Source organism: Salvelinus sp. IW2-2015, linkage group LG32 (genome assembly GCF_002910315.2).
Source record: "Salvelinus sp. IW2-2015 linkage group LG32, ASM291031v2, whole genome shotgun sequence".
In the NCBI taxonomy this organism is placed as follows: Eukaryota; Metazoa; Chordata; class Actinopteri; order Salmoniformes; family Salmonidae; genus Salvelinus; species Salvelinus sp. IW2-2015.
The window spans coordinates 38434833-38459555 of record NC_036871.1 but is presented as its reverse complement, the minus strand read 5'-3'; the positions used below and the strand labels follow the sequence as shown (position 1 = coordinate 38459555).

The 24723-nt window shown below is 44.4% G+C and overlaps 1 protein-coding gene across 1 annotated transcript in view; it reads left to right on the top strand.

The window, feature by feature from the left end:
* Positions 1-23408, top strand: part of LOC111956473 (unconventional myosin-IXb) — a 36102-nt gene extending 12694 nt beyond the window's left edge. Inside the window, exons 9-23 of the mRNA XM_070436596.1 lie at positions 811-917; positions 1370-1473; positions 1658-1836; positions 2769-2803; positions 4056-4071; positions 5604-5715; positions 6130-6203; positions 10041-10233; positions 10437-10565; positions 10846-10951; positions 15215-15346; positions 15607-15730; positions 16754-16875; positions 17165-17268; positions 22374-23408. Of these exons, the coding sequence (XP_070292697.1) occupies positions 811-917; positions 1370-1473; positions 1658-1836; positions 2769-2803; positions 4056-4071; positions 5604-5715; positions 6130-6203; positions 10041-10233; positions 10437-10565; positions 10846-10951; positions 15215-15346; positions 15607-15730; positions 16754-16875; positions 17165-17268; positions 22374-22564 (1728 nt within the window). The 3' untranslated portion in view covers positions 22565-23408. The remainder of the gene's footprint in view (positions 1-810; positions 918-1369; positions 1474-1657; positions 1837-2768; positions 2804-4055; positions 4072-5603; positions 5716-6129; positions 6204-10040; positions 10234-10436; positions 10566-10845; positions 10952-15214; positions 15347-15606; positions 15731-16753; positions 16876-17164; positions 17269-22373) is intronic.
* Positions 23409-24723: the final 1315 nt, after the last annotated feature.

Genomic DNA, 24723 nt, shown 5'->3' with positions numbered 1-24723 from the left:
TGGCCAGTCACAACCATCTCCTGCCAGGTTGCCATCTAAACACGCACAGTGGCTGGATGGGTCTCTCTTTCTGACTTTTTTCTTCTTGTCACAATGTTGAGACAATGTCAGTCAATCTGTGTATACTTTACATTCCAGCACTAGTAGCCCAAAGATAGTTGGGGCTAGCTCTGTAGTTGTTGTTGCTGCTGCTGTTGAGGTCTCTGAAGGGGGAGGAGAGACTGACAGCTCTCTGTAGGGAGAAGGAAGGGGGAGAGACTATGAGAGCTCTCTGTAGGGAGAAGGAAGGGGGAGAGACTATGAGAGCTCTCTGTAGGGAGAAGGAAGTGGGAGAGACTATGAGAGCTCTCTGTAGGGAGAAGGAAGGGGGGGAGACTATGAGAGCTCTCTGCAGGGAGAAGGAAGGGGGAGAGACTATGAGAGCTCTCTGTAGGGAGAAGGAAGGGGGAGGAAAGACTGTATTGTGCTAAGGATGTGGTGGCTGCTGCAGGCTAACTAACTAACTCTGGTGTTGCCGGGCCTGGGATTTATGTGCTACTACTACCCCTATAGATGCTGGTGAAAGGGGATGATCTGAAAACAAACTTCTCTGTTCTTAAAGTGATAGTGCAACATTTTTGTACTAAAACCCATTTTCAACTGATCCGTGACAAAATGTTGCACTGTCCCTTTTAATAGTTTCCTTTCTATGCACCAACACTCCTCACGTGTTACCTGTTAATAACGGCCCACCTGATTGGCCCCCAGCATGGTTGTGTTGTGTCATGTCATACAATCTCAGATGTTCAGTAATTTTGTTTTATCTCTCAGTTTCCGAAATCTTTTGATATTTCCACGGACGGGGCTAGTTTCAGCCTCCCACATGAGAGCATAACCCGCAGAGACTCCAGCCAATCCCAGCCGACCACTCCTGATAGGTAACAGCCATTCAGCCAACTGGGACACAGGAGTTATTGTCCATATATTGACTAGATATGATATTGTATGTCATTATTTTTGTATGGAGTTCTACGAGAGAGTCGAATTACGTGAGGCTTATTTTTAAATCAAATATACGTTTTTGTAACGTTTAGGCTGTTACATGTAAGTGGATGCAACTGKCATTCTGGCAACTTTGAGGAAGAAATGACTTAGTTATGCCTGTTGTTCACACGCGTATCTACTGTACCCTCTCATCGGCTAGAATGGTCCCAGCTGATCTCGCCTCCTCTCGCTTGCCTTCCATTATTGAGGACGTATATTTCCGTTGTTAGAGCGGTAACTCGAACATCTTGTCAATATAATAGATCATCTTTGCMTGGACCGAGTGTGGAAAYGCTGCTGCGTTTTCTYTGTCATGGTTACATGTTAACCCTTTTGTGTTCCACAGGCTTGGCTTCTTCAGTAAGTTTCGGAGGAAACGGCCGACTAAAAACTCACAGATAAATGCGTACGGGATGGTGACCAATGAGAATGCACCATCTGGGAAAGGAGGTACTGTAGTCCCACCCCCTACAGGACACTGCTCACTGTGTTGTCCACCTTTAGACTGTTGCTATGATGAAAACTATTTTAGTACCTTTCACATCCTGTCTCTCCTCTACTACCATCTAGTGATCAATGGTATAATCTCAACCACTCTCTATCAGTCTAAACACACACGTATCCTTACCTATAGCCACCTCTACCTCCTCCCTGTCCACTGGACGGCGTGGTAACAACAGTGAAGGGCATGGTAACGCCACCATCAGGATCAGCCGAGCCACGCGGGTCTCCGAGCAGTGGAATGCTTCTCTGGAACGGGAGATCACCAACACCGACGAGATCCGACACCTGGATGAGTTCCTGGGGAACCAGGTGGGATACCTGTCTGGCACTCACCTGTAATCACCTCAGCCTCAGGACTGTTTCCGGTTCATTAGGATCTCTAGCCTGGTGTTACATCTATTTGTGTATTTTCAAGCACCACAAATTGATCTGGGTTCAGGCTACCAAAGCCTTAGTCTTCAGAGGGTCTTTCATGAGCAGGTTTTGACTGACTAACTTGCTCTGTCCACCTTCTCTCTGTTCTCTTCTCTCATGTCTCTCTCTCGTCTGTCTCTCGCTCCATGTCTCGCTCTCGTCTGGTCATCTCGCTCAGTCTCGCTCTGTCTGTCTGCTGGTCTCCGCTCTGTCTGTCTGTCTCTCGCTCTGTCTCGTCTGTCTCTCCGCCCTTCATGTCTGATCCTGTCTGTCGCGTCGCCTGCTCTGATCTATCTCTCGCTCTGTCTTTCCTCTCGTCTCGCTCTGTCTGTCTGTCTGTCTCGCCTCTGGCTGCTCCGTCATGTTCTCGCTCTGTCTCGCTCCTGTCTGTTCGTCTCGCTCTGTCCCTTCTCTCGCTCTGTTCTGCGGCTCTGTCTGTCTCTCGCTCCTCTCGCTTCTGTCTGTCTCTCGCTCTGTCTGTCTCCGTCTGTCTCTCGCTCTTGTCTGTCTGTCCTGTCTGCTCTGTCTATGTCTGTCTGCTGTCTGTCTGTCTTCTCGTCTGCTCTGTTCTGTCTGTCCTGTCTGTCTCGTGTTGTCTGTCTGCTCTGTCTGTCTTGTCTGTCTCTCGCTCTCCTGCTCTCCACGCTCTCTGTCTCTGCTCTCGGTCCTCTCTCTCTCTCTCATATGGTCGCATCTTTAGGAAAGGGTCTGGCCGGATTTACCCATTTACATGTCTTATCTGCAGAGCTCATTGTAAAGCTTGAAATCCAGGCTCATTTGAATAGTAGACTACTACTATGAAATATGTACGTTCCTATACCTCCCAGGTAAACGATCTGAGACCAGGGTGGCTAAAGAAGCTGTCAGCCCAGAGAGGATCTTCCTACAGCCACCCATTGCAGTTCAGACGAGACCTATAAGGGCAAGCTTACTCCGTCCTTGGTGAGTTTACTTCCTCGACCTTGCACCAGAAGAGTTGTTGTATGGAGTTTCTAGGCTTTGTTTCCCATAATACAAGTAATGCCACCATGTTCTTGTACTATCGAAGTTTATTAGAAAGACTGTCTTGGAAAAAAGAGACATGAAGCAAATCAACAGCTGATATATAGACGAGCTTGACGTAGGCCAGCAGTACACAACACGGTAACGTGCTTTATTTACAACAGCCACTTCTGGAGCCACCAATTATTTTTAAATTCTCGCGTTTTATTTTTCAAGCACAGCACTGAGTCCGTGAACATTTGGCAGTGCCTGTACATATCATCCCTACAGCCCCCACCACCCTTTCCATTAACTCTGTCCGTCTACCCTCCCCTGGTTCAACAGCCAAGCCCCATCATCAGCTAGTAAAGTCCTCGATCGACCGGTGCTACCACAAACCCTCTGCATGTCCCTCATGCGCTGGCCACCAAGCCAGACTGCACCTCAGAGTTCAGCGCACATGCCGTGCCGTCACAACACATGTTCAGTCCGCATCCGTGGCACGGTTTCATACGGGAGAACGAGAATCCAAACCTGACGAGGGGTTATGCGGCGCGCGTCCAACGGTAGTTCTGAGTCAGGACACATCTCCACTCACCACCGCGCGCATACTGTACTACACACCACGATTGCAGGTACACCAGACCATGTCACAGCGACCACAGGCACTCGCCACACAACCCACTCCACATCTCAGGCGATACTGTTATACACACAGTCAGCCCATGTCAACAAGACACCAGGCCACCTCCGCATCACAACACTCCACACCGCCGGATATGTATACACGCACGCAGCGCTCACACAGACACTGTCCACAAGACCCAAACAACATCTTTGCGGTTATGACCAACAGACAATCTTTGACTCCTTATCTTGAAGCTCTTTGAACTAATGCTCCCATCACTTAATATGACACCTAAAAGGACTCTCAGAACATGAAAGGACCACGAATGAAGTAACAATCATTACGTCTGAATGATAAGCTCCAAGCATAACGAATATATCCAATGCATGCTGAAGGTGCTAAGTAATTGTATGATAATTCTTGGAGATTCTATCATAATATGCGCAACCTCAGTCGTGTGACTGACTCTGAACATCCCTGACTCATTCGTCCCTATGCCCTCAAGCCGGTTGAAGTCTATGGTATGAGAGGACGAGATCTCTATAAAGGACCGAGAACAAAAACCAAGGAGGATGCAAAAATAGATGTGGAACTTTGTTCTTCTGTAAAGTACTCGGCAGCTAAACCATCAAGCATTTAATACGCTAGTATGGAATAAAGCCTGCTCTCCAACTCCCCCCCGATGAAGTAAGCAATCCTAGTTGCTCGAGAAATCTCTTCTAGACTCGGCATGGTCTTCCGAACAAATCATGAAGCGTACGAAAAACGGATCTCCGTCGTGCGCAACGCCAACACAGTCCTTTAGAAATGACACACTCTAAAGAAAATCGATATGTAGCTTTTTGGATTAATGGTATCTAATCCTACGTACAATCAGACTGAGATTGATCCTCCATAGTTAATGACATCTTAAGGGTTGCTCACATATGTCCCTAAGCAGCTATGACATCCCGACTACAAGTTTGCGAAATATATTGTCTCCCATGTATATAGGACAAAAATCTCAAGCTACGCTTGATATTGAAAGACCGTTATGCGGACCAAACACTAATGATGTAGAATTGGCTCTGCCAGTAACACGGCCAGCCAACACTGCAGGTGCCACCTTGGTCCTCTCAAGTTGCCGGGACTAGATGCTTGAGCGACGAGACACCAAGGATGAATGGCTCGTTGCCGAGCCAAAACCACTAAGTTGAATAAGGGTCCCGTTCGCGACACAACACTTAAAAGTTGAATTGGCTCGTGTCGCGAGCCAACACTAAAGGTAGAAACGGAATTTGGTCTCGTGTAGCGGACCAACGCACATAGGTTAGAAATTGGACCTCTCCGTCTTCGACGAAATCCACCAGCTAAGTTGAAATAGGGCTTATCGTCTAAGCTCGCGACCAACACCTAAGGTGTGATATGGGACATCTGTGTCGCCAAACACTACAGCGCTGATTAGAAGACCCTCTCGATCTGGCGACCAAACACGTAGAGACGACATTCGGTGCCTCGAGCATTACGCGACCAACGAGCTTAACGTTGCATATCGACGCGATCGTTGCGACCAGGAATTCAACTAAGTGAAATGTGTAGCCGAGATGTGCACCCTAACAACTAAAGTTGAAATTGGCTTCCGTTGCGAATAACCACATATCTCATCTAAGAGTTTTAAAAGATGAGAGTGTTCCCAGTTTTGTGGCGCGATGAGCAACAACTAAAGGTGGAAACTGCATTGCGAATTAGCAAAAGAAAAACACTCAAACCAACTAAGCTCTTGAAGTTTTGCCTTCGTGCTCGACACTTTAAGCCAATAAAGGTGAATGGAGCTCGTATTTGGTGTGGTTGCGACCAACACTAAGGTGAATTGGCTCGTTGCGACCAACACTAAGTTGAATTGACTCGTTGCGACCAACACTAAGTTGAATTGACTCGTTGCGACCAACACTAAGGTGAATTGACTCGTTGCGACCAACACTAAGTTGAATATCAGAATATCAGTGTCACAACCCAGGTCAATGCATCCCAGGTCAATGGTCCGGCTTGAATGATGTGTGTTGTGTGTTTCCAGCTCGACAGCCCTTTAGGTCACATGTTTAGTACGTACCAGGTCAACATCAGGCAGTCCTGTGACCTGTGTGGTTTCTACATCTGGGGCATGGAGAAGGCCTACATGTGCAGCGGTGAGTGGCTATCTGTTGTTCACCATTAAACATAGAATTTGAATATAGAAGAGAACATTTGAAAAGAGAATTAGAATATAGAAGAGAACATTAGAACATATAATTAGAGTTCAGAAGAGAACATTTAAAAGAGAATTAGAATGCAGAAGAGAACATTTGAACATATGATTAGAATATAGAAGAGAACATTTGAACATATGATTAGAATATAGAAGAGAACATTTGAACATATGATTAGAATATAGACGCGAACATTTGAACAGAGAATTAGAATATAGAAGAGAACATTAGAACTGAGAATTAGAATATAGAAGAAAATTAGAACAGAGAATTAGAATATAGAAGAGAACATTTGAACAGAATTTAGACGAGATCTTATCATTGTGTTATTTTCTCCTCTCTTCTTTTGTTTAGCTTGCAAATTGATATGTCACAAGAAATGCCTTTCCAAAATCATCACCGACTGCTCAACTCGATGTGCCAGGCTGGTGAGCAGTTTGTCAAGTAATGTTTGTCAAGTAATGTTTGTCAAGTTCACCAAGTTAAGTCTGACAAATCAAATTGTATTAGTCACATGTGTCTAATACAACAGGACCCATACCTTACAGTGAAATGCTTACTTACGAGTCCCTAACCAACAATGCAGTTAAAAAAAAAATACGGATAAAAATAAGAAATAAAAGTAACAAGTAATTAAAGAGCAGCAGTAAAATAACAGTAGCGAGACTATTTACAGGGGGGTACAGGTACAGGGTCAATGTGCAGGGGCACCGGTTAGTTGAGGTAATATGTACATGTAGGTAGAGTTATTAAAGTAACTATGCATTGATGATAACAACAGAGACGGGGGGGGAGGGCAATGCAAATATTCTGGGTAGCCATTTGATTAGGTGTTCAAGAGTCTTATGGCTTGGGGGTAGAAGCTGTTTAGAAGCCTCTTGGACCTAGACTTGACGCTCCGGTACCGCTTGCCGTGTGGTAGCAGAGAAAACAGTCAATGACTAGGGTGGCTGGAGTCTTTGACAATTGTTAGGGCCTTCCTCTGACACCGCCTGGTATAGAGGTCCTGGATGGCAGGAAGCTTGGCCCCAGTGATGTACTGGGCCGTTCGCACTACCCTCTGTAGTGCCTTGCGGTCGGAGGCCGAGCAGTTGTCATACCAGGCAGTGATGCAACCAGGCAGGATGCTCTCGATGGTGCAGCTTGTAGAAACCTTTTGAGGATCTGAGGACCCATGCAAGACTTTTACAGTCCTCCTGAGGGGGGAATAGGTTTTGTTGTGCTCTCTTGACGACTGTCTTGGTGTGCTTGGACCATATTATGTTGTTTGTTAGAGATGTGGACACGTGCTATCCTGTCCAGACTGCTGTTTCAACTCTCTAGAGACAGGCAGGAGCGGTAGAGAGATCTCTTAATGATCGGCTATGAAAAGCCAACTGACATTTACTCTGAGGTGCTGACTTGTTGCACCCTCGACAATACTGTGATTATTATTATTTGACCATGCTGGTCATTTATGAAACATTTGAACATCTTGGCCATGTTCTGTTATAAATCTCTACCGGCACAGCCAGAAGAGGACTGGCCACCCCTCATACCCTGGTCCTCTCTAGGTTTCTTCCTAGGTTTTGGCCTTTCTAGGGAGTTTTCCTAGCCACCGTGCTTCCTACACCTGCACTGCTTGCTGTTTGGGGTTTAGGCTGGGGTTTTCTGTACAGATATCTTTGAGATATCAGCTGATGTAAGAAGGGCTATATAAATTGATTTGATTTGATTTGACACCAAGGAACTTGAAGGTCTCAACCTGCTCCACTGCAGCCCCGTCGATGAGAATGGGGGCGGACTTGGTCCTCTTTTTCCTGTAGTCCACAATCATCTACTTTGTCTTGATCACGTTGAGGGAGAGGTTGTTGTCCTGGCACCACACTGMCAGGTCTCTGACCTCCTCCCTATAGGCTGTCTGATCGTTGTCGGTGATCAGGCCTAACACTGTTGTGTCATCGGCAAACTTAATGATGGTGTTGGAGTCGTGCCTGGCCGTGCAGTCATGAATGAACAGGGAGTACAGGAGGGGACTGAGCACGCACCCCTAAGGGGTCCCTGTGTTGAGGATCAGTGTAGCGGATGTGTTGTTACCTACCCTCACCACCTGGGGGCGGCCCGTCAGGAAGTCCAGGATCCAGTTGCAGAGGGAGGTGTTTAGTCCCAGGTTCCTTAGGTTATTGATGAGCATTGAGAGCACTATGGTGTTGAATGCTGAGCTGTAGTCAATGAATAGCATTCTCACATAGGTGTTCCTTTTGTCCAGGTGGGAAAAGGCAGTGTGGAGTGCAATAGAGATTGCATCATCTGTGGATCTGTTGGRGTGGTATGCAAATTGGAGTGGGTCTAGGATTTCTGGGATAATGGTGTTGATGTGAGCTATGACCAGCATTTCAAAGCACWKMMKKGCTACAGACGTGAGTGCTATGGGTCAGTAGTCATTTAGGCCGGTTACCTTAGTGTTCTTGGGCACAGGCATTATGGTGGTCTGCTTGAAACATGTTGATATTACAGACTCGAACAGGGAGAGGTTGAAAATGTCAGTGAAGACACTTGCAGTTGGTCAGCGCATGCTCGCTGTACACGTCCTGGTAATCCGTGTGGCCCTGCGGCCTTGTGAATGTTGACCTGTTTAAAGGTCTTACTCACTTCGGCTGCGGAAAGCGTGATCACACCTTCACGGAACAGCTGGTGCTCTCATGCATGTTTCAGTGTTATTTGCCTCGAAGCGAGCATAGAAGTAGTTTAGTTCATCTGGTAGGCTCGTGTCACTGGGCAGCTCTCGGCTGTGCTTCCCCTTGTAGTCTGTAATGGTTTGCAAGCCCTGCTACATCCGACGAGCATCAGAGCCGGTGTAGTACGATTCAATCTCAGTCCTGTATTGACGCTTTGCCTGTTTGATGGTTCGTCGAAGGGCATCCTTGTAAGCGGCAGCTCTAGCCTTTAGTTCAGTGCGGATGTTGCCTGTAATCCATGGCTTCTGGTTGGGATATGTACGTACGGTCACTATGGGGACGACGTCATCAATGCACTTATTGATGAAGCCAATGACTGGTGTGGTGTGCTCCTCAATGCCATCGGAGAAATCCCGGAACATACTCCAGTCTGTGCTTGCAAAACAGTCCTGTAGCTTAGCATCTGCTTCATCTGACCACTTTTTTATTGATCTAGTCACGGGTGCTTCCTGCTTTCATTTTTGGTTGTAAGCAGGAATCWGGACGATAGAATTATGGTCAGATTTGCCAAATGGAGGGCGAGGGAGAGCTTTGTATGCGTCTCTGTGTGTGGAGTAAAGGTGGTCCAGAGTTTTTTTCCTTCCGATGGCACATTTAACATGCTGATTAGAAATTTGGTAAAACAGATTTAAGTTACCGTGCATTAAAGTCCGCGGCTACTAGGAGCGCCACCTCTGGGTGAGCGTTTTCTTGTTTGCTTGTGACGGAATACAGCTCATTCAATGCTGTCTTAGTGCCTCTGACTGTGGTGGTATGTAACAGCTATGAAAAATACAAATAACTCTCTAGGTAGATAGTGTGGTCTACAGCTTATCRTGAGATACTCTCCCTCAGGCGAGCAATAGCTYGAGAMTTCCTTAGATAATGTGCACCAGCTGTTATTTACAAAAATACATAGTCCGCCGCCCCTTGTCTTATCAGACGCTGCTGTTCTATCCTGCCGGTACAGCATATAACCAGCCAGCTGTATGTTGATAGTGGCGTCGTTCAGCCACGACTCCGTGAAGCATAAGATATTACAGTTTCGAATGTCCCGTTGGTAGTTTAATCTTGCGCGTAGGTCATCTATTTTATTCTCCAAAGATTGCACGTTTGCTAGCAGAATGGAAGGAAGTGGGGGTTTATTCGATCGACTACGAATTCTCAGAAGGCAGCCCCGCCCTCTGGCCCCTTTTTCTCCGCCTCCTCTTCACGCAAATCACGGGGATCTGGGCCTGTTCCCGAGAAAGCAGTATATCGTTCGCGTCGGGCTCGTCAGACTCGTTAATGGAAAAAAAGGATTCTGCCAGTCCGTGGTGAGTAATCGCAGTCCTGATGTCCAGAAGTAATTTTCGGTCGTTAGAGACGGTAGCGGCAACATTATGTACACAATAAGTCAAAAAAAATAAGTTACAAAAAACGCAAATAAACTAACAAAAAACACAACCGGTTGGGGACATGTAAATGTCTGCATTCTTCTCCGGCTCCATTTTTAACTCCATTTTAACAAGTAAAGTTAACTTAGTGATGTAAAGTTTGTCAAGACTATTGATTAATCCTGTGTGTTAGGACGATGGGAGACCTGGCTGTCTGCACTTTGGGGTGCAGGTGTGTGTACTGACCAGTAAGACATACCCGATCCCCATGGTACTTCTGATGATGCTGGAGCATGTTGAGATGAATGGCCTGTACACAGAGGGCCTCTACCGTAAATCTGGTTCTGCCTCGCACGCCAGGGAATTACACCAACTACTGGAGACAAGTAAGTCCATTTTTCCAGAAAACATTGTTTTCCTATTGAATGTATTATGTGGGAACCATCTGCCGAGACACTGGTGTCAGAACAGAGGACCTACCAGCTGCCATGAACAACATAGAGCTATGGCATGACATCATCCGGCGCATTGCAGGTACCGGTAGAAACTACCGTAAAATTAAGTGCAATCTCTTTTTTTGTTTTGTCAGACCCTGAGACGGCGACTCTGGAGAACTACTCCATCCACACGATGACTGGCCTGGTGAAACGCTGGCTCAGAGAGCTGCCTGACCCCCTCCTTACTTACCGCCTCTACAAGGACTTCCTTCACGCCGTCGGTGAGTCTGTCTCATGGGTCCTGTTCTGAATGTCACAGCGTAGCAAAAGGGTTTAAAAACCTATGTTTTGAATGTACAGAGTTGACAGTGAAATCCATTTCAAATACTTGTGTGCTTCATTTAGCTTGCCCACTAGGCTACAATTGAGCCAATGGTATAGTCCCAAAAGTGAAACTCTGCAGACCCCCGCCCACCCTGCACACCAGGCAGTCAAGCTAAATCAAGCGAACCTCAAGTACTTGAAATAACTGTATTTGACATTGTGACATTTCATGTGCAGAGTTGCCAGAGCAATCTGAGCGGCTTCGTGCGGTCTACCAGAAACTGGACGAGCTTCCCTCCGCTAACTTCAAAACACTGGAGAGATTGGTCTTTCACCTGGTCAGGTAGGTTATACCCCTCTTTCACCTGGTCAGGTAGGTTATACCCCTCTTTCACGTGGTCAGGTAGGTTATACCCCTCTTTCACCTGATCAGGTAGGTTATACCCCTCTTTCACCTGGTCAGGTAGGTTTATCCCCGCTTTCACTCTGGTCGCGATAAGGTTTTTTTAAACCCGCTTTCCACCTGGTCAGGTAGGTTAAATCCAGCTTTTCACCTGGTCAGGTAGGTTAAATCCCCGTCTTTCACCTGGTCAGGTAGGTTATACCCTATCGCTTTCACCTGGTCAGGTAGGTTAAAACCCCACTTTCACCTGGTCAGGTTGGTTAATCCCGCTTTCACTGGTCAGGTAGGTTAATACCCCGCTTTCACCTGGTCAGGTAGGTTTAAACCCTCTCTTCACAACCTGGTCAGGTAGGTTATACCCTCTGTCTCACCTGGTCAGGTAGGTTATACCCGCCTTTCACCCTGGTCAGATAGGTTATCCTTCTTCTCACTATCTGGTTAGGTAGGTTATACCCGTCTTTCACCTGGTCAGGTAGGGTAACCCCTCTTTCACCTGGTCAGGTAGGTTATACCCCTCTTTCACTCTGGTCAGGTAGGGTTACAGACCGCTTTCACCTGGTAGGTATTATACCCCGCTTTCACTTGGTCAGGTAGTTTATACCTCGCTTGTCACCTTGGTCAGGTAGGTTATACCCTCTTTCACCTGGTCAGGTAGGTATACCCCTCTTCTCAACCTGGTCAGGTAGGTTATAACCTTTTCCTGGTCAGGTAGGTTATACCCCGCTTTCACCTAGTCAGGTAGGTTATCACCCCTCTTTCACCTGGTCAGGTAGGTTATACCTCCTACTCTTTCACCTGGTCAGAGTAGGTTATAACCCCGTTTCACCTGGTCAGGTAGGTTTACCTCTTTCACCTGGTCAGGTAGGTTAATCCACCTTCACCTGATCAGGTAGGTTATACCCTCTTTCACCTGGTCAGGTAGGTTTACCGTAGGTTATACCTCTTTCACCTGGTCAGGTAGGTTATACCCACTTTCACCTGGTCAGGTAGGTTTGGGGCGGCAGGTAGTCTAGTGGTTAGAGCGTTGGGTCAGTAACCGAAAGGTTGCTGGATCAAGTCCAGAGCTGACCAAGGTAAAAATATGTCGTTCTGCCACTGAACAAGGCAGTTAACCAACTTTCCCCGATAGGCCGTCATTGTAAAGAATTTGTTCTTATTGATTTCCTAGTTAAATAAAACATTTAAAAAAAACTTTCATCTGGTCAGGTAGGTTATTATATAACCCCTTTCATCTGGTCAGGTAGGTTATTATATACCCCTTTCATCTGGTCAGGTAGGTTATTATATACCCCCCTTTATCTGGTCAGGTAGTTATTATATACCCCTTTCATCTGGTCAGGTAGGTTATATACCCCCCTTTCATCTGGTCAGGGCTTAATACCCCCTTTCATCTGGTAGTAGGTTATTATATACCCCCCTTTCATCTGGTCAGGTAGGTTATTATATACCCCCCTTTCATCTGGTCAGGTAGGTATATATAACCCCCTTTCATCTGGTCAGGTAGGTTATATACCCCCTTTCATCTGGTCAGGTAGGTTATTATATACCCCTTTCATCTGGTCAGGTAGGTTGTACACCCTTTCATCTGGTCAGGTAGGTTATTATATAACCCCTTTCATCTGGTCAGGTAGGGTTATTATATACCCCCTTTCATCTGGTCAGGGGTTTTATACCCCCCTTTCATCTGGTCAGGTAGGTTATTATATACCCCACTTTCATCTGGTCAGGTAGGTTATTATATACCCCCTTTCATCTGGTCAGGTAGGTTTTATATACCCCCACTTTCATCTGGTCAGGTAGGTTATTATATACCCCCCTTTAATCTGGTCAGGTAGGTTGTACCACCCTTTCATCTGGTCAGGTAGGTTTATTATATACCCCCCTTCACTGGTCAGGTAGGTTATTATATAACCCCTTTCATCTGGTCAGGTAGGTTATTATATACCCCCTTTCATCTGGTCCAGGTTATTATATCCCCCCTTTCATCTGGTCAGGTAGGTTATTATATAACCCCCTTTCATCTGGTCAGGGTAGGTTATTATATCCCCCCTTTATCTGGTTCAGGTAGGTTATTATATACCCCACTTTCATCTGGTCAGGTAGGTTATAATACCCCTTAATCTGGTCGGGTAGGTTGTACCACCCTTTCATCTGGTCAGGTAGGTTTTATATACCCCCTTTCATGGTCAGTAGGTTATTATATACACCTTTCATCTGGTCAGGTAGGTTTATTATCCCCTTTCATCTGGTCAGGTATTATATACCCCCCTTTCATCTGGTCCAGGTGGTTATTATATACCCCCTTTCATCTGTCAGGTAGGTTATTATATACCCCCCTTTCATTGGTCAGGTAGGTTATTATATACCCCCTTTCATGCTGGTCAGGTAGGTTATTATATACCCCCTTTCATCTGGTCAGGTAGGTTTTAATATACCCCCTTTCATCTGGTCAAGGTAAGGTTAATTATATACCCCCTTTCATCTGGTCAGGTAGGTTATTATATAAGCCCTTTCATCTGGTCAGGTAGGTTTTATATAACCCCTTTCATCTGGTCAGGTAGGTTATATACCCCCTTTCAATCTGGTCAGGTAGGGTTTATTATACCCCCTTTCACTGGTCAGGTAGGTTATTATATAACCCACCCCTTTCATCTGGTCAGGTAGTATATACCCCCTTCATCTGGTCAGGTGGTTATTATCACCCTTTCATCTGGTCAGGTAGGTTATTATATACCACCTTTAATCTGGTCAGGTAGGCTTTTAATATAACCCCCTTTCATCTGGTCAGGTAGTGTTATTATATAACCCCTTTCATCTGGTCAGGTAGGTGTACCAACCCTTTAATCTGGTCAGGTAGGTTATTATATACCCCCCTTTCATCTGTCAAGGTAGGTTATTATTATAACCCCCTTTCATCTGGTCAGGTAGGTTATTATATACCCCCCTTCATCTGGTCAGGTAGGTTTATTATATACCCCCCTTTCATCTGGTCAGGTAAGGTTATTAATATAACCCCCTTTCATCTGGTCAGGTAGATTATTAATACCCCCCTTTCCATCTGGTCAGTAGGTTATTATATACCCCCCTTTCATCTGGTCAGGTAAGGTTATTATATAACCCCCTTTCATCTGGTCAGGTAAGGTTATTAAATAACCCCCTTTCATCTGGTCAGGTAGGTTATTATATACCCCCTTTCATCTGGTCAGGTAGGTTATTATATACCCCCCTTTCATCTGGTCAGGTAAGGTTATTTATATACCCCCTTTCATCTGGTCAGGTAGGTTATTATATAACCCCCTTTCATCTGGTCAGGTATGTTATTTTATACCCCTTTCAATCTGGTCAGGTAGGTTATTATATAACCCCCTTTCATCTGGTCAGGTAGGTTATTATTAACTCCCCTTTCACTGGTAGGTGGTTTTATATAACCCCCTTTCATCTGGTCAGGTAGGTTATTAATATACCCCCTTTCATCTGGTCAGGTAGGTTATTATATACCCCCTTTCATCTGGTCAGGTAGGTTATTATATACCCCCCCTTTCATCTGGTCAGGTAGGTATTATATACCCCCTTTTCATCTGGTCAGGTAGGTTATTATATACCCCCCTTTAATCTGGTCAATAGGTTATTATACCCCCTTTAATATGGTCAGGTACGTGAATTATTATATACCCCCCTTTCATCTGGTCCGTAGTTTATATACCCCCCCTTTCATTCTGGTCAGTTAGTTTATATAACCCCCCTTTCTCTGGTCCATTAGATTATTATATACCCCCCTTTCATCTGGTCAGGTAGGTTCATTATAAACCCCCTTTCCATCTGGTCAGGTAGGTTATTATATACCCCCCTTTCATCTGGTCAGGTAGGTTATTATATACCCCCCTTTCACCTGGTCAGGTAGGTTATTATATACCCCCCTTTCATCTGGTCAGGTAGGTTATATACCCCCCGTTCTGTTTTTCACTCTTTTACACATATGTGTATTCATGTTGACTGAAGTTTGTAAATCACCATCTATCGTACAAAGGCTTTCCCGCTAGGCTTGAACTTAGGTCCCTGAGTTTTCCCTAAGCACGTGACCTGGCCAGGGAAAACTCCGGGCCCTGGTTATGCCACAGGTCATTTATAACCATGTTGTGTATTAGGACGATAATAGACGTGCTGTGTCAGATCTTGATGGAGTTTTTTTTTTACTTCCTCCAGAGTGGCAAAGGAGGAAGAACACAACAGGATGTCAGCAAACTCCCTGGCCATAGTGTTTGCCCCCTGCATCCTGCGATCCCAAGACACCACTGACCCCTTCCTAGTCTTGAAGGACGTCTCCAAGACAACCACGTGAGTCTATATAGCAAAAGTTTACATACGCACATCCAATGTCTTTGAGCAGGTATTAGATATCACAAAACATATGTTCAGCAAACCTTAAAAAGAGACTTGCACAGTGGAATACAGTATATGCTACTTCCTAGTTTAGGGTTACATGTGTGTACATACAGTATATCTCAAGGTAGGATGGAGTCAGTCCTTAGTAAGCATTCTGGGATTTATTTTGGTTGTAAGAAGCCCTAACCCCTGACGTTTCCTCTCTCCCCCAGGTGTGTGGAGATCCTGATCTCGGAACAGTTCAGACGGTACACTGAGAAGATGCAGGATATCACCGAGCTGGAATACGCTGAGGCCCTGGCCGTCAACCAGCTCAAACTCAAGAGACAGAACACTGTAAGGACAGTGTGCTCACACCCTACTCCATACTGTTGTCACAAAGTTGGAAGCACAGAGTCGTCTAGAATGTTATTGTATGCTGTAGCGTTAAGATTTCCCTTCACTAGAACTAAGGGGACTAGTACGAACCATTAAAAACAGCCCCAGACCATTATTCCTCCTCCACCAAACTTTACAGTTGGCACTATGCATTGGGGCAGGTAGCGTCCTCCTGGCATCCGYCAAACCCAGATTCGTCCGTCGCACTGCCAGATGGTGAAGCGTGATTCATCACTCCAGAGAACGCGTTTCCACTGCTCCAGAGTCCAATGGCGGCAAGCTTTACACCCCTCCAGCCGATGTTTGGCATTACGCATGATGATCTTAGGCTTGTGTGCGGCTGCTCGGCCATGGAGGCCTATTTCGGGAAGCTTGCGACGAACAGTTATTGTGTTGACGTTGCTTCCAGAGGCAAATGGAACTCGGTAGTGAGCACCCAGTGGTCCTGTTCTGTGAGCTTGTGTGGCCTACCACTTTGCAGCTGAGCCGTTGTTGCTTCTAAACGTTTTCACTTCACAATAACATCACTTACAGTTGACCGGGGAAGCTCTAGCAGAGCAGAAATTTGACGAACTGACTTGTTGGAAAGGTGGCATCCTATGACGGTGCCACGTTGAATGTCACTAAGCTCTTCAGTAAGGCCATTCTATTGCCAATGTTTTTCTAATGAGATTTTATGGCTGTGTGTTCGATTTTACAYGCCTGTCAGCAACGGGTGTGGCTGAAATAGCCAAAWCCACTMATTTGAAAGGGTGTCCAYATACTTTTGGMCATGYAGTGTATCTATTCTGATTACCCTTTAATGCTCTACTGTGAATATAAACTTGATATACTGRGAATATCTGTGAATACGGATATGGATCACTGTGGGAAGTTCCATCATTCCCACTGAGAATTTCACTTTGGGAATGCCAGGTTCCCTAAAGCGGTTTTGTCTTCCTGTCTCTGGTGTATTGACTCATCTCTACTGTATATCTACAGATCTCAGAGAAACCTTCATCGGAGCCGGACGCCCCTCACATGGACAACCTTGACCTGTTGGATATAGACATGGAATCAGAGAGGACCCTCATCGAAAGGATCAAATCCATCAAGCAGGAGAAGTGAGTGAAGAGATGGAGACTCCTCTCGTTCTCTGTTGTCGGGGGCAACATGTCGTCTCGACCCTAGAACAACACATATAACTGTTAAAGAGAAACACTGTCTTAGTTGGTACTGTAGAAGCTGTTTAGTTCTGTATATTTCATGGTGTTAATGTGTTTGTAACGTGCTGGACTCTGTGAAATATATGACTGTTATAGTAAGTATGTTATAGCTGGCACCAGATACCATACAGCTCAGCTCAGTGTTTGTCAAACCATTCCTGGAAGGGTGCGTGTATGTGTTTTTCAGGGAGGAGCTGGCATGCAGGTTGCCAGAGCTGGAGCAGGAGAACTCCGACAACGACAATCTGGACTCTGAGTCATCAATCAGCTCAGAGAGCCTGGACTCAGAAGGTCAGTAGAGGGGTATGGTAGGCCTACACCATCGTGCTAGATGCMGGGGTGGGCAACTCCAGTCCTCTGGGGCCTGATTGGTGTCCCACTTCTTCTCCATCCCTAGAAAATACAGCTGATTAATCACATTGCATTCTAAACTGAAGATCATGATTAGTTGATTATTGGAGTCAGGTGTGTTAGCTGGGGCAAAACTGTGACACCAATCAGGCCCACGAGGACTGGAATTGTCCACCCCCGTTAGAGGATAGTAGGGAGCATAGAGACTGAGAAGGTCAGTAGAGAGGTTGGGTAGTGTAACGATTGTCTAGTTCTTCCTCCTCCTCGGACGAGGAGAGAAGGATCGGAGGACCAAAATGCAGCGTAGCCAGTGCTCAACATGTTTAATTATAAGAACAAGTGAACACTACAAACAACTTACAAAATAACAAACGTGCAAAACCGATACAGACCTATCTGGTGCAGAACACAAACACAGAGACAGGTAACAACCACCCACAACGAACACAGTGAAACAACCTACCTAAATATGACTCTTAATTAGAGGAACGCAAAACACCTGCCTCTAATTAAGAGCCATACCAGGCAACCCTAAACCAACATAGAAACACACAACATAGAATGCCCACCCAAAACTCACGCCCTGACCATCACACACATACAAAACAACAGAAAACAGGTCAGGAACGTGACAGGTAGGCCTACACCATCCTCTGCCTTCTTGCAATTCAACTCTTTTCAACTGTTTGTTTTCGGTAAGGCTTTATTTTACAGCCTATTCTTTATTTTACAGCCCACTGTTACAGCCTACACTTTATTTTACAGCCCACTGTTACAGCCTACACTTTATTCTACAGCCCACTTTTACAGCCTACACTTTATTCTACAGCCCACTGTTACAGCCTACACTTTATTTTACAGCCCACTGTTACAGCCTACGCTTTATTTTACAGACTACACTTTATTTTACAGCCCACTGTAACAGCCTACACTTTATTTTACAACCCACTGTTACAGCCTACGCTTTATTTTACAAACCCACTGTAACAGCCTACACTTTATTTTTACAGCCCACTGTAACAGCCTACACTTTATTTTACAGCCCACTGTAACAGCCTACACTTTATTTTACAGCCCACTGTTACAGCCTACACTTTATTCTACAGCCCACTGTAACAGCCTACACTTTATTTTACAGCCCACTGTAACAGCCTACACTTTATTTTACAGCCCACTGTAACAGCCTACACTTTATTTTACAGCCCACTGTTACAAGCCTACACTTTATTTTACAGCCCACTGTTACAGCCTACACTTTATTTTACAGCCCACTGTAACAGCCTACACTTTATTTTACAGCCCACTGTACAGCCTACACTTTATTTTACAGCCCACTGTTCAGCCTACACTTTATTTTACAGCCCACTTAACAGCCTACACTTTATTTTACAGCCCACTGTAACAGCCTACACTTTATTTTACAGCCCACTGTAACAGCCTACACTTTATTTTACAGCCCACTGTAACAGCCTACACTTTATTTTACAGCCCACTGTAACAGCCTACACTTATTTTACAGCCCACTGTAACAGCCTACACTTATTTTACAGCCCACTGTTACAGCCTACACTTTATTCTACAGCCTACACTTATTTTACAGCCCACTGTAACAGCCTACACTTTATTTTACAGCCCACTGTTACAGCCTACACTTTATTTTACAGCCCACTGTTACAGCCTACACTTTATTTTACAGCCCACTGTAACAGCCTACATTTTATTTTACAGCCCACTGTAACAGCCTACACTTTATTTTACAGCCACTGTAACAGCCTACACTTTATTTTACACCCACTGTAACAGCCTACACTTTATTTTACAGCCCACTGTAACAGCCTACACTTTATTTTACAGCCCACTGTAACAGCCTACACTTTATTTTACAGCCCACTGTAACAGCCTACACTTATTTACAGCCACTTTATTTTACACCTACCTTTTATTTACAGCCCACTGTTACAGCCTACACTTTATTTTACAGCCACTGTTACAGCCTAACTTTATTTTACAGCCCACTGTAACGCCTACACTTTATTTTACAGCCCACTTACAGCCTACACTTTATTTTACAGCCCACTGTTACAGCCTACACTTTATTTTACAGCCCACTGTAACAGCCCACTGTAACAGCCCACTCTTTATTTTACAGCCCACTGTAACAGCCTACACTTTATTTTACAGCCCACTGTAACAGCCTACACTTTATTTTACAGCCCACTGTTACAGCCTACATTTATTTTACAGCCTACACTTTATTTTACAGCCCACTGTAACAGCCTACGCTTTATTTTACAGCCCACTGTAACAGCCTACACTTTATTTTACAGCTACACTTTATTTTACAGCCTATCTTTATTTTACAGCCTACACTTTATTTACGCCTACACTTATTTTACAGCCCACTGTAACAGCCTACGCTTTATTTACAGCCCACTGTAACAGCTACACTTTATTTTACACCCTACACTTTATTTCAGCCCATGTTATTTACAGCCTATGCTTTATTTTACAGCCCACTGTAACAGCCTACACTTTATTTTACAGCCTACAACTTATTTTACAGCCTATGCTTTATTTTACAGCCTACACTTTATTTTTACAGCCTACACTTTATTACAGCCTACACTTTATTTTACAGCCCACTGTAACAGCCTACCTTTATTTTACAGCCCACTGTAACAGCTACACTTTATTTTACACCCTACACTTTATTCTACAGCCTACTTATTTACAGCCCATGTAACAGCCTATGCTTTATTTTACAGCCCACTGTTACAGCCTACACTTTATTTTACAGCCCACTGTAACAGCCTACACTTTATTTTACAGCCCACTGTAACAGCCTACACTTTATTTTACAGCCCACTGTAACAGCACATTTATTTACACCACTTAACACCTACATTATTTTACAGCCCACTGTAACAGCCTACACTTTATTTTACAGCCTACACTTTATTTTACAGCCTACGCTTTATTTTACAGCCCACTGTTACAGCCTACACTTTATTTTACAGCCCACTGTTACAGCCTACACTTTATTTTACAGCCCACTGTAACAGCCTACACTTTATTTTACAGCCCACTGTTACAGCCTACACTTTATTTTACAGCCCACTGTTACAGCCTACACTTTATTTTACAGCCCACTGTAACAGCCCACTGTAACAGCCCACTCTTTATTTTACAGCCCACTGTAACAGCCTACACTTTATTTTACAGCCCACTGTAACAGCCTACACTTTATTTTACAGCCCACTGTTACAGCCTACACTTTATTTTACAGCCTACACTTTATTTTACAGCCCACTGTAACAGCCTACGCTTTATTTTACAGCCCACTGTAACAGCCTACACTTTATTTTACAGCCTACACTTTATTTTACAGCCTATGCTTTATTTTACAGCCTACACTTTATTTTACAGCCTACACTTTATTTTACAGCCCACTGTAACAGCCTACGCTTTATTTTACAGCCCACTGTAACAGACTACACTTTATTTTACACCCTACACTTTTATTTACAGCCTATGCTTTATTTTACAGCCTATGCTTTATTTTACAGCCCACTGTAACAGCCTACACTTTATTTTACAGCCTACACTTTATTTTACAGCCTATGCTTTATTTTACAGCCTACCATTTATTTTACAGCCTACACTTTATTTTACAGCCTACACTTTATTTTACAGCCCACTGTAACAGCCTACGCTTTATTTACAGCCCACTGTAACAGACTACACTTTATTTTACACCCTACACTTTATTCTACAGCCTACGCTTTATTTTACAGCCCACTGTAACAGCCTATGCTTTATTTTACAGCCCACTGTTACAGCCTACACTTTATTTTACAGCCCACTGTAACAGCCTACGTTTTATTTACAGCCCACTGTAACAGCCTACGTTTTATTTTACAGCCCACTGTAACAGCCTACGTTTTATTTTACAGCCCACTGTTACAGCCTACACTTATTTTACAGCCCACTGTAACAGCCTACACTTTATTTTACAGCCCACTGTAACAGCCCACTGTAACAGCCCACTCTTTATTTTACAGCCTACGCTTTATTTTACAGCCCACTGTTACAGCCTACACTTTATTTTACAGCCCAGGTAGAAACTTAGAAATGACTTATGAAAACAATAACCTAATAAGTATGTTGTGATGGTGCTACTATGAGATTCTAGATTCTTGTATAATAAAGTATTGTTTTTCTTTTACTGGGACATTGGTTGACATACAGCATTTGAGGTATTTTTACCGATCTCCTCCTAGCCAACTCCTGGCTATATTACGGGAGAGATGGGAAGAAACAAGTGGTGTATTCCCTGTTAAAGTGGGTCATGCATGCAGTCTGCATACATTTAGTGCGGGTTTTGTGTAACCAGGCGAATGATTTACTGACAGCCTTACCAGTAACTTTGGTATTTCTGTGTTTTTTGCGTAACCAGGTAACAGTAACTATGTTATTTCTGGGTTTTGTGTAACCAGGTAACAGTAACTATGGTATTTCTGGGTTTTGTGTAACCAGGTAACAGTAACTATGGTATTTCTGGGTTTTGTGTAACCAGGTAACAGTAACTATGTTATTTCTGGGTTTTGCGTAACCAGGTAACAGTAACTATGGTATTTCTGGGTTTTGTGTAACCAGGTAACAGTAACTATGGTATTTCTTGGTGTCTTTGTTCATTTCTGACTGAAGAACCTTTTTTCATTATTATCAGGAGCAGGCCGACTGTATCAGCCTGTTGTACGAGCCTGGTACCCGATCTGTATGCGCTTCGTGTAGCTCAGTTGGTAGAGCATGGTGCTTGCAAGAGCCAGTATAGTGGATTTGATTCCCGGGACCACCTAAATGTCTAATATTATATTAACTCCTCTGATTCTCATTGTCATTCCCAGCACCTACAGATCTGGGACCAGCTGCTATTAGATTTATTCAGAGTGTCTCTACCAGGCCCTGTTTTAACTAGCCTGCTGGTCCCAGATCAGTATGTGGTTTAGCCAACGCCTCTTAATAATCCAGACTTTCTCCACCAGGCAGAGTGAACCTGTTGTGGAGGAGCCAGAGGAAGGAGTGCCCTCCTAAGCCACCTGACCTGGCCCAGAGAACTACTACAGCCACAGGCCATGACCAGGCTAGATGGATAGAACCCCCAGCCTACAACAAGACCAGGAGCAGGAACTTCTCAGAACTGGACATCCCTTTCATAGATGAGGAAGAGGACTAGCCTGGGTGCCAGTCTGTTTTTGCTCCAAATGGAATTGTCATGCCAAACATGGCTGTACAATGACAGCAATGTAGTTGGAAAGAGCACTAAACAGATCTGGGACCAGGCTAGAGGACATCTAGGACTGGGCCATATTGTCCTCCGACAGGTGGCGTCTCTAATACACGATGCTAGTCCTTCGACTGATAGCGTTGGAGCTGTGTTATGGCAACAAGAACCAAGCACATGATGTATATTTTCCTACATCCATTAATGTGTGTGTGTGTGTGTAATGATCAAAGCTCAAATCAAATCTAATTTTGTTTGTCACATGCGCCGAAAACAACAGATGCTAAATGCTTAGTTTTTAAAAGGTAAGAAAAATGTGCTACTCTAGGGAAAATAGTAACACAATAACGGGGCTGTATACAAGGGGTACCTATACCAAGTCAATGTGCAGGGGTACGGGTTAGTCTAGGTAACTGAGGTAATATTTACAGGACCAGTCAAAAGTTTGGACACACCTACTCATTCAAGAGTTTTTCTTTATTTGTACTATTTTCTACATTGTAAAATAATAGTGAAGACATCAAAAGTATGAAATAACACATATGAAATCATGTATGTAGTAACCCAAAAAGTGTTAAACAAATCTAAATATATTTTAGATTCTTCAAAGTAGCCACCCTTTGCCTTGATGGACAGCGTTGCACGCTCTTGGCATTTTCTCAACCAGCTTCATGAGGAATGTTTTACCAACAGTCTTGAAGGAGTTCCCACAATTGTAAATGAGAACTTGTTCTCAACTTGCCTACCTGGTTAAATAAAGGTGAAATAAAATAAAAATAAAATATGCTGAACACTTGTTGGCTGCTTTCCTTCACACTGTGGTCCAACTCATCCCAAACCATCTCAATTGGTTTGAGGTCAGGTGATTGTGGACGCAAGGTCATCTGATGCAGCACTCAATCCCTCTCCTTAGTCAAATAGTGTGTTTTGGGTCATTGTCCTGTTGAAAAACAAATGATAGTCCCACTAAGCGCAAACCAGATGGGATGGCGTATTGCTGCAGAATGCTGGTTAAGGGTGCGTTTTGAATTCTAAATCACTGACAGTGTCACCAGCAAAGCACCCCCACACCTCCATGCGTCACAGTGGGAACCACACATATAGAGATCATCCATTCACCTACTCTGCATCTCACAAAGACAGGGCGGTTGGAACCAAAAATCTCCAATTTGGACTCCGACTAAAAGGACAGATTTCCACCGGTCTAATGTACATTACTCGTGATTCTTGGCCAAGCAAGTCTCTTCCTCTTAGTGTCCTTTAGTAGTGGTTTCTTTGAAGCAATTTGAGATGTGTCTAACTTGAACTAAGCATTTATTTGGGCTGCAATTTCTGAGGCTGGTAACTCTAATGAACTTATCCTCTGCAGCAGAGGTAACTCTGGGTCTTCCTGTCCTGTGGTGGTCCTCATGTGAGCCAGTTTCATCATAGCGCTTGATGGTTTTTGCGACTGCACTTGAAGAAACTTTTAAAGTTATTGACATTTTCCACATTGACTGACTGACCTTGTCTTACAGTAATGATGGACTGTCGTTTCTCTTTGCTTATTTGAGCTGTTCATGCCATAATACGGACTTGGTCTTTTACCAAATAGGGCTATCTTCTGTATACCACCCCTATCTTGTCACAACACAACTGATTGGCTCAAATGCATTAAGAAGGAAAGAAATTCCGCAATTTAACTTTTAACAAGGCTGTCACGGTTCTCTAAAGTAGAACCCAGAAGCAGACCAGGACAAGGAGAGTAAGACGAAGGTGAGTATTTATTTACAAGTTTAAATGTAGTGATAGAAAAATCCAAGTAGCGGAGCGGGCAGCGGAGGTGAGTTGATGGAATTGAGTAAGCAGATCCAAGGAAGTAACTGAAGTCACCGACGACCAGGTAGGGATGAGTGTTCCGGGTGAATGACTGTAGACATAAAAAACGGAGGTGAGTTCAAGGCAAGCAAGACGTACAAAACAAACTATCCAACTGGAGGCTGATACGCTGGCACAACATACTGTTCATGGCTAACGATCCGGCAGGGAATGGATGTCAGGTCAGCGCTTATGAAGTGGAGGGGTGATGATCAGGACCAGGTGTGAAGATAGCTGATGGGATACAGGTGCGG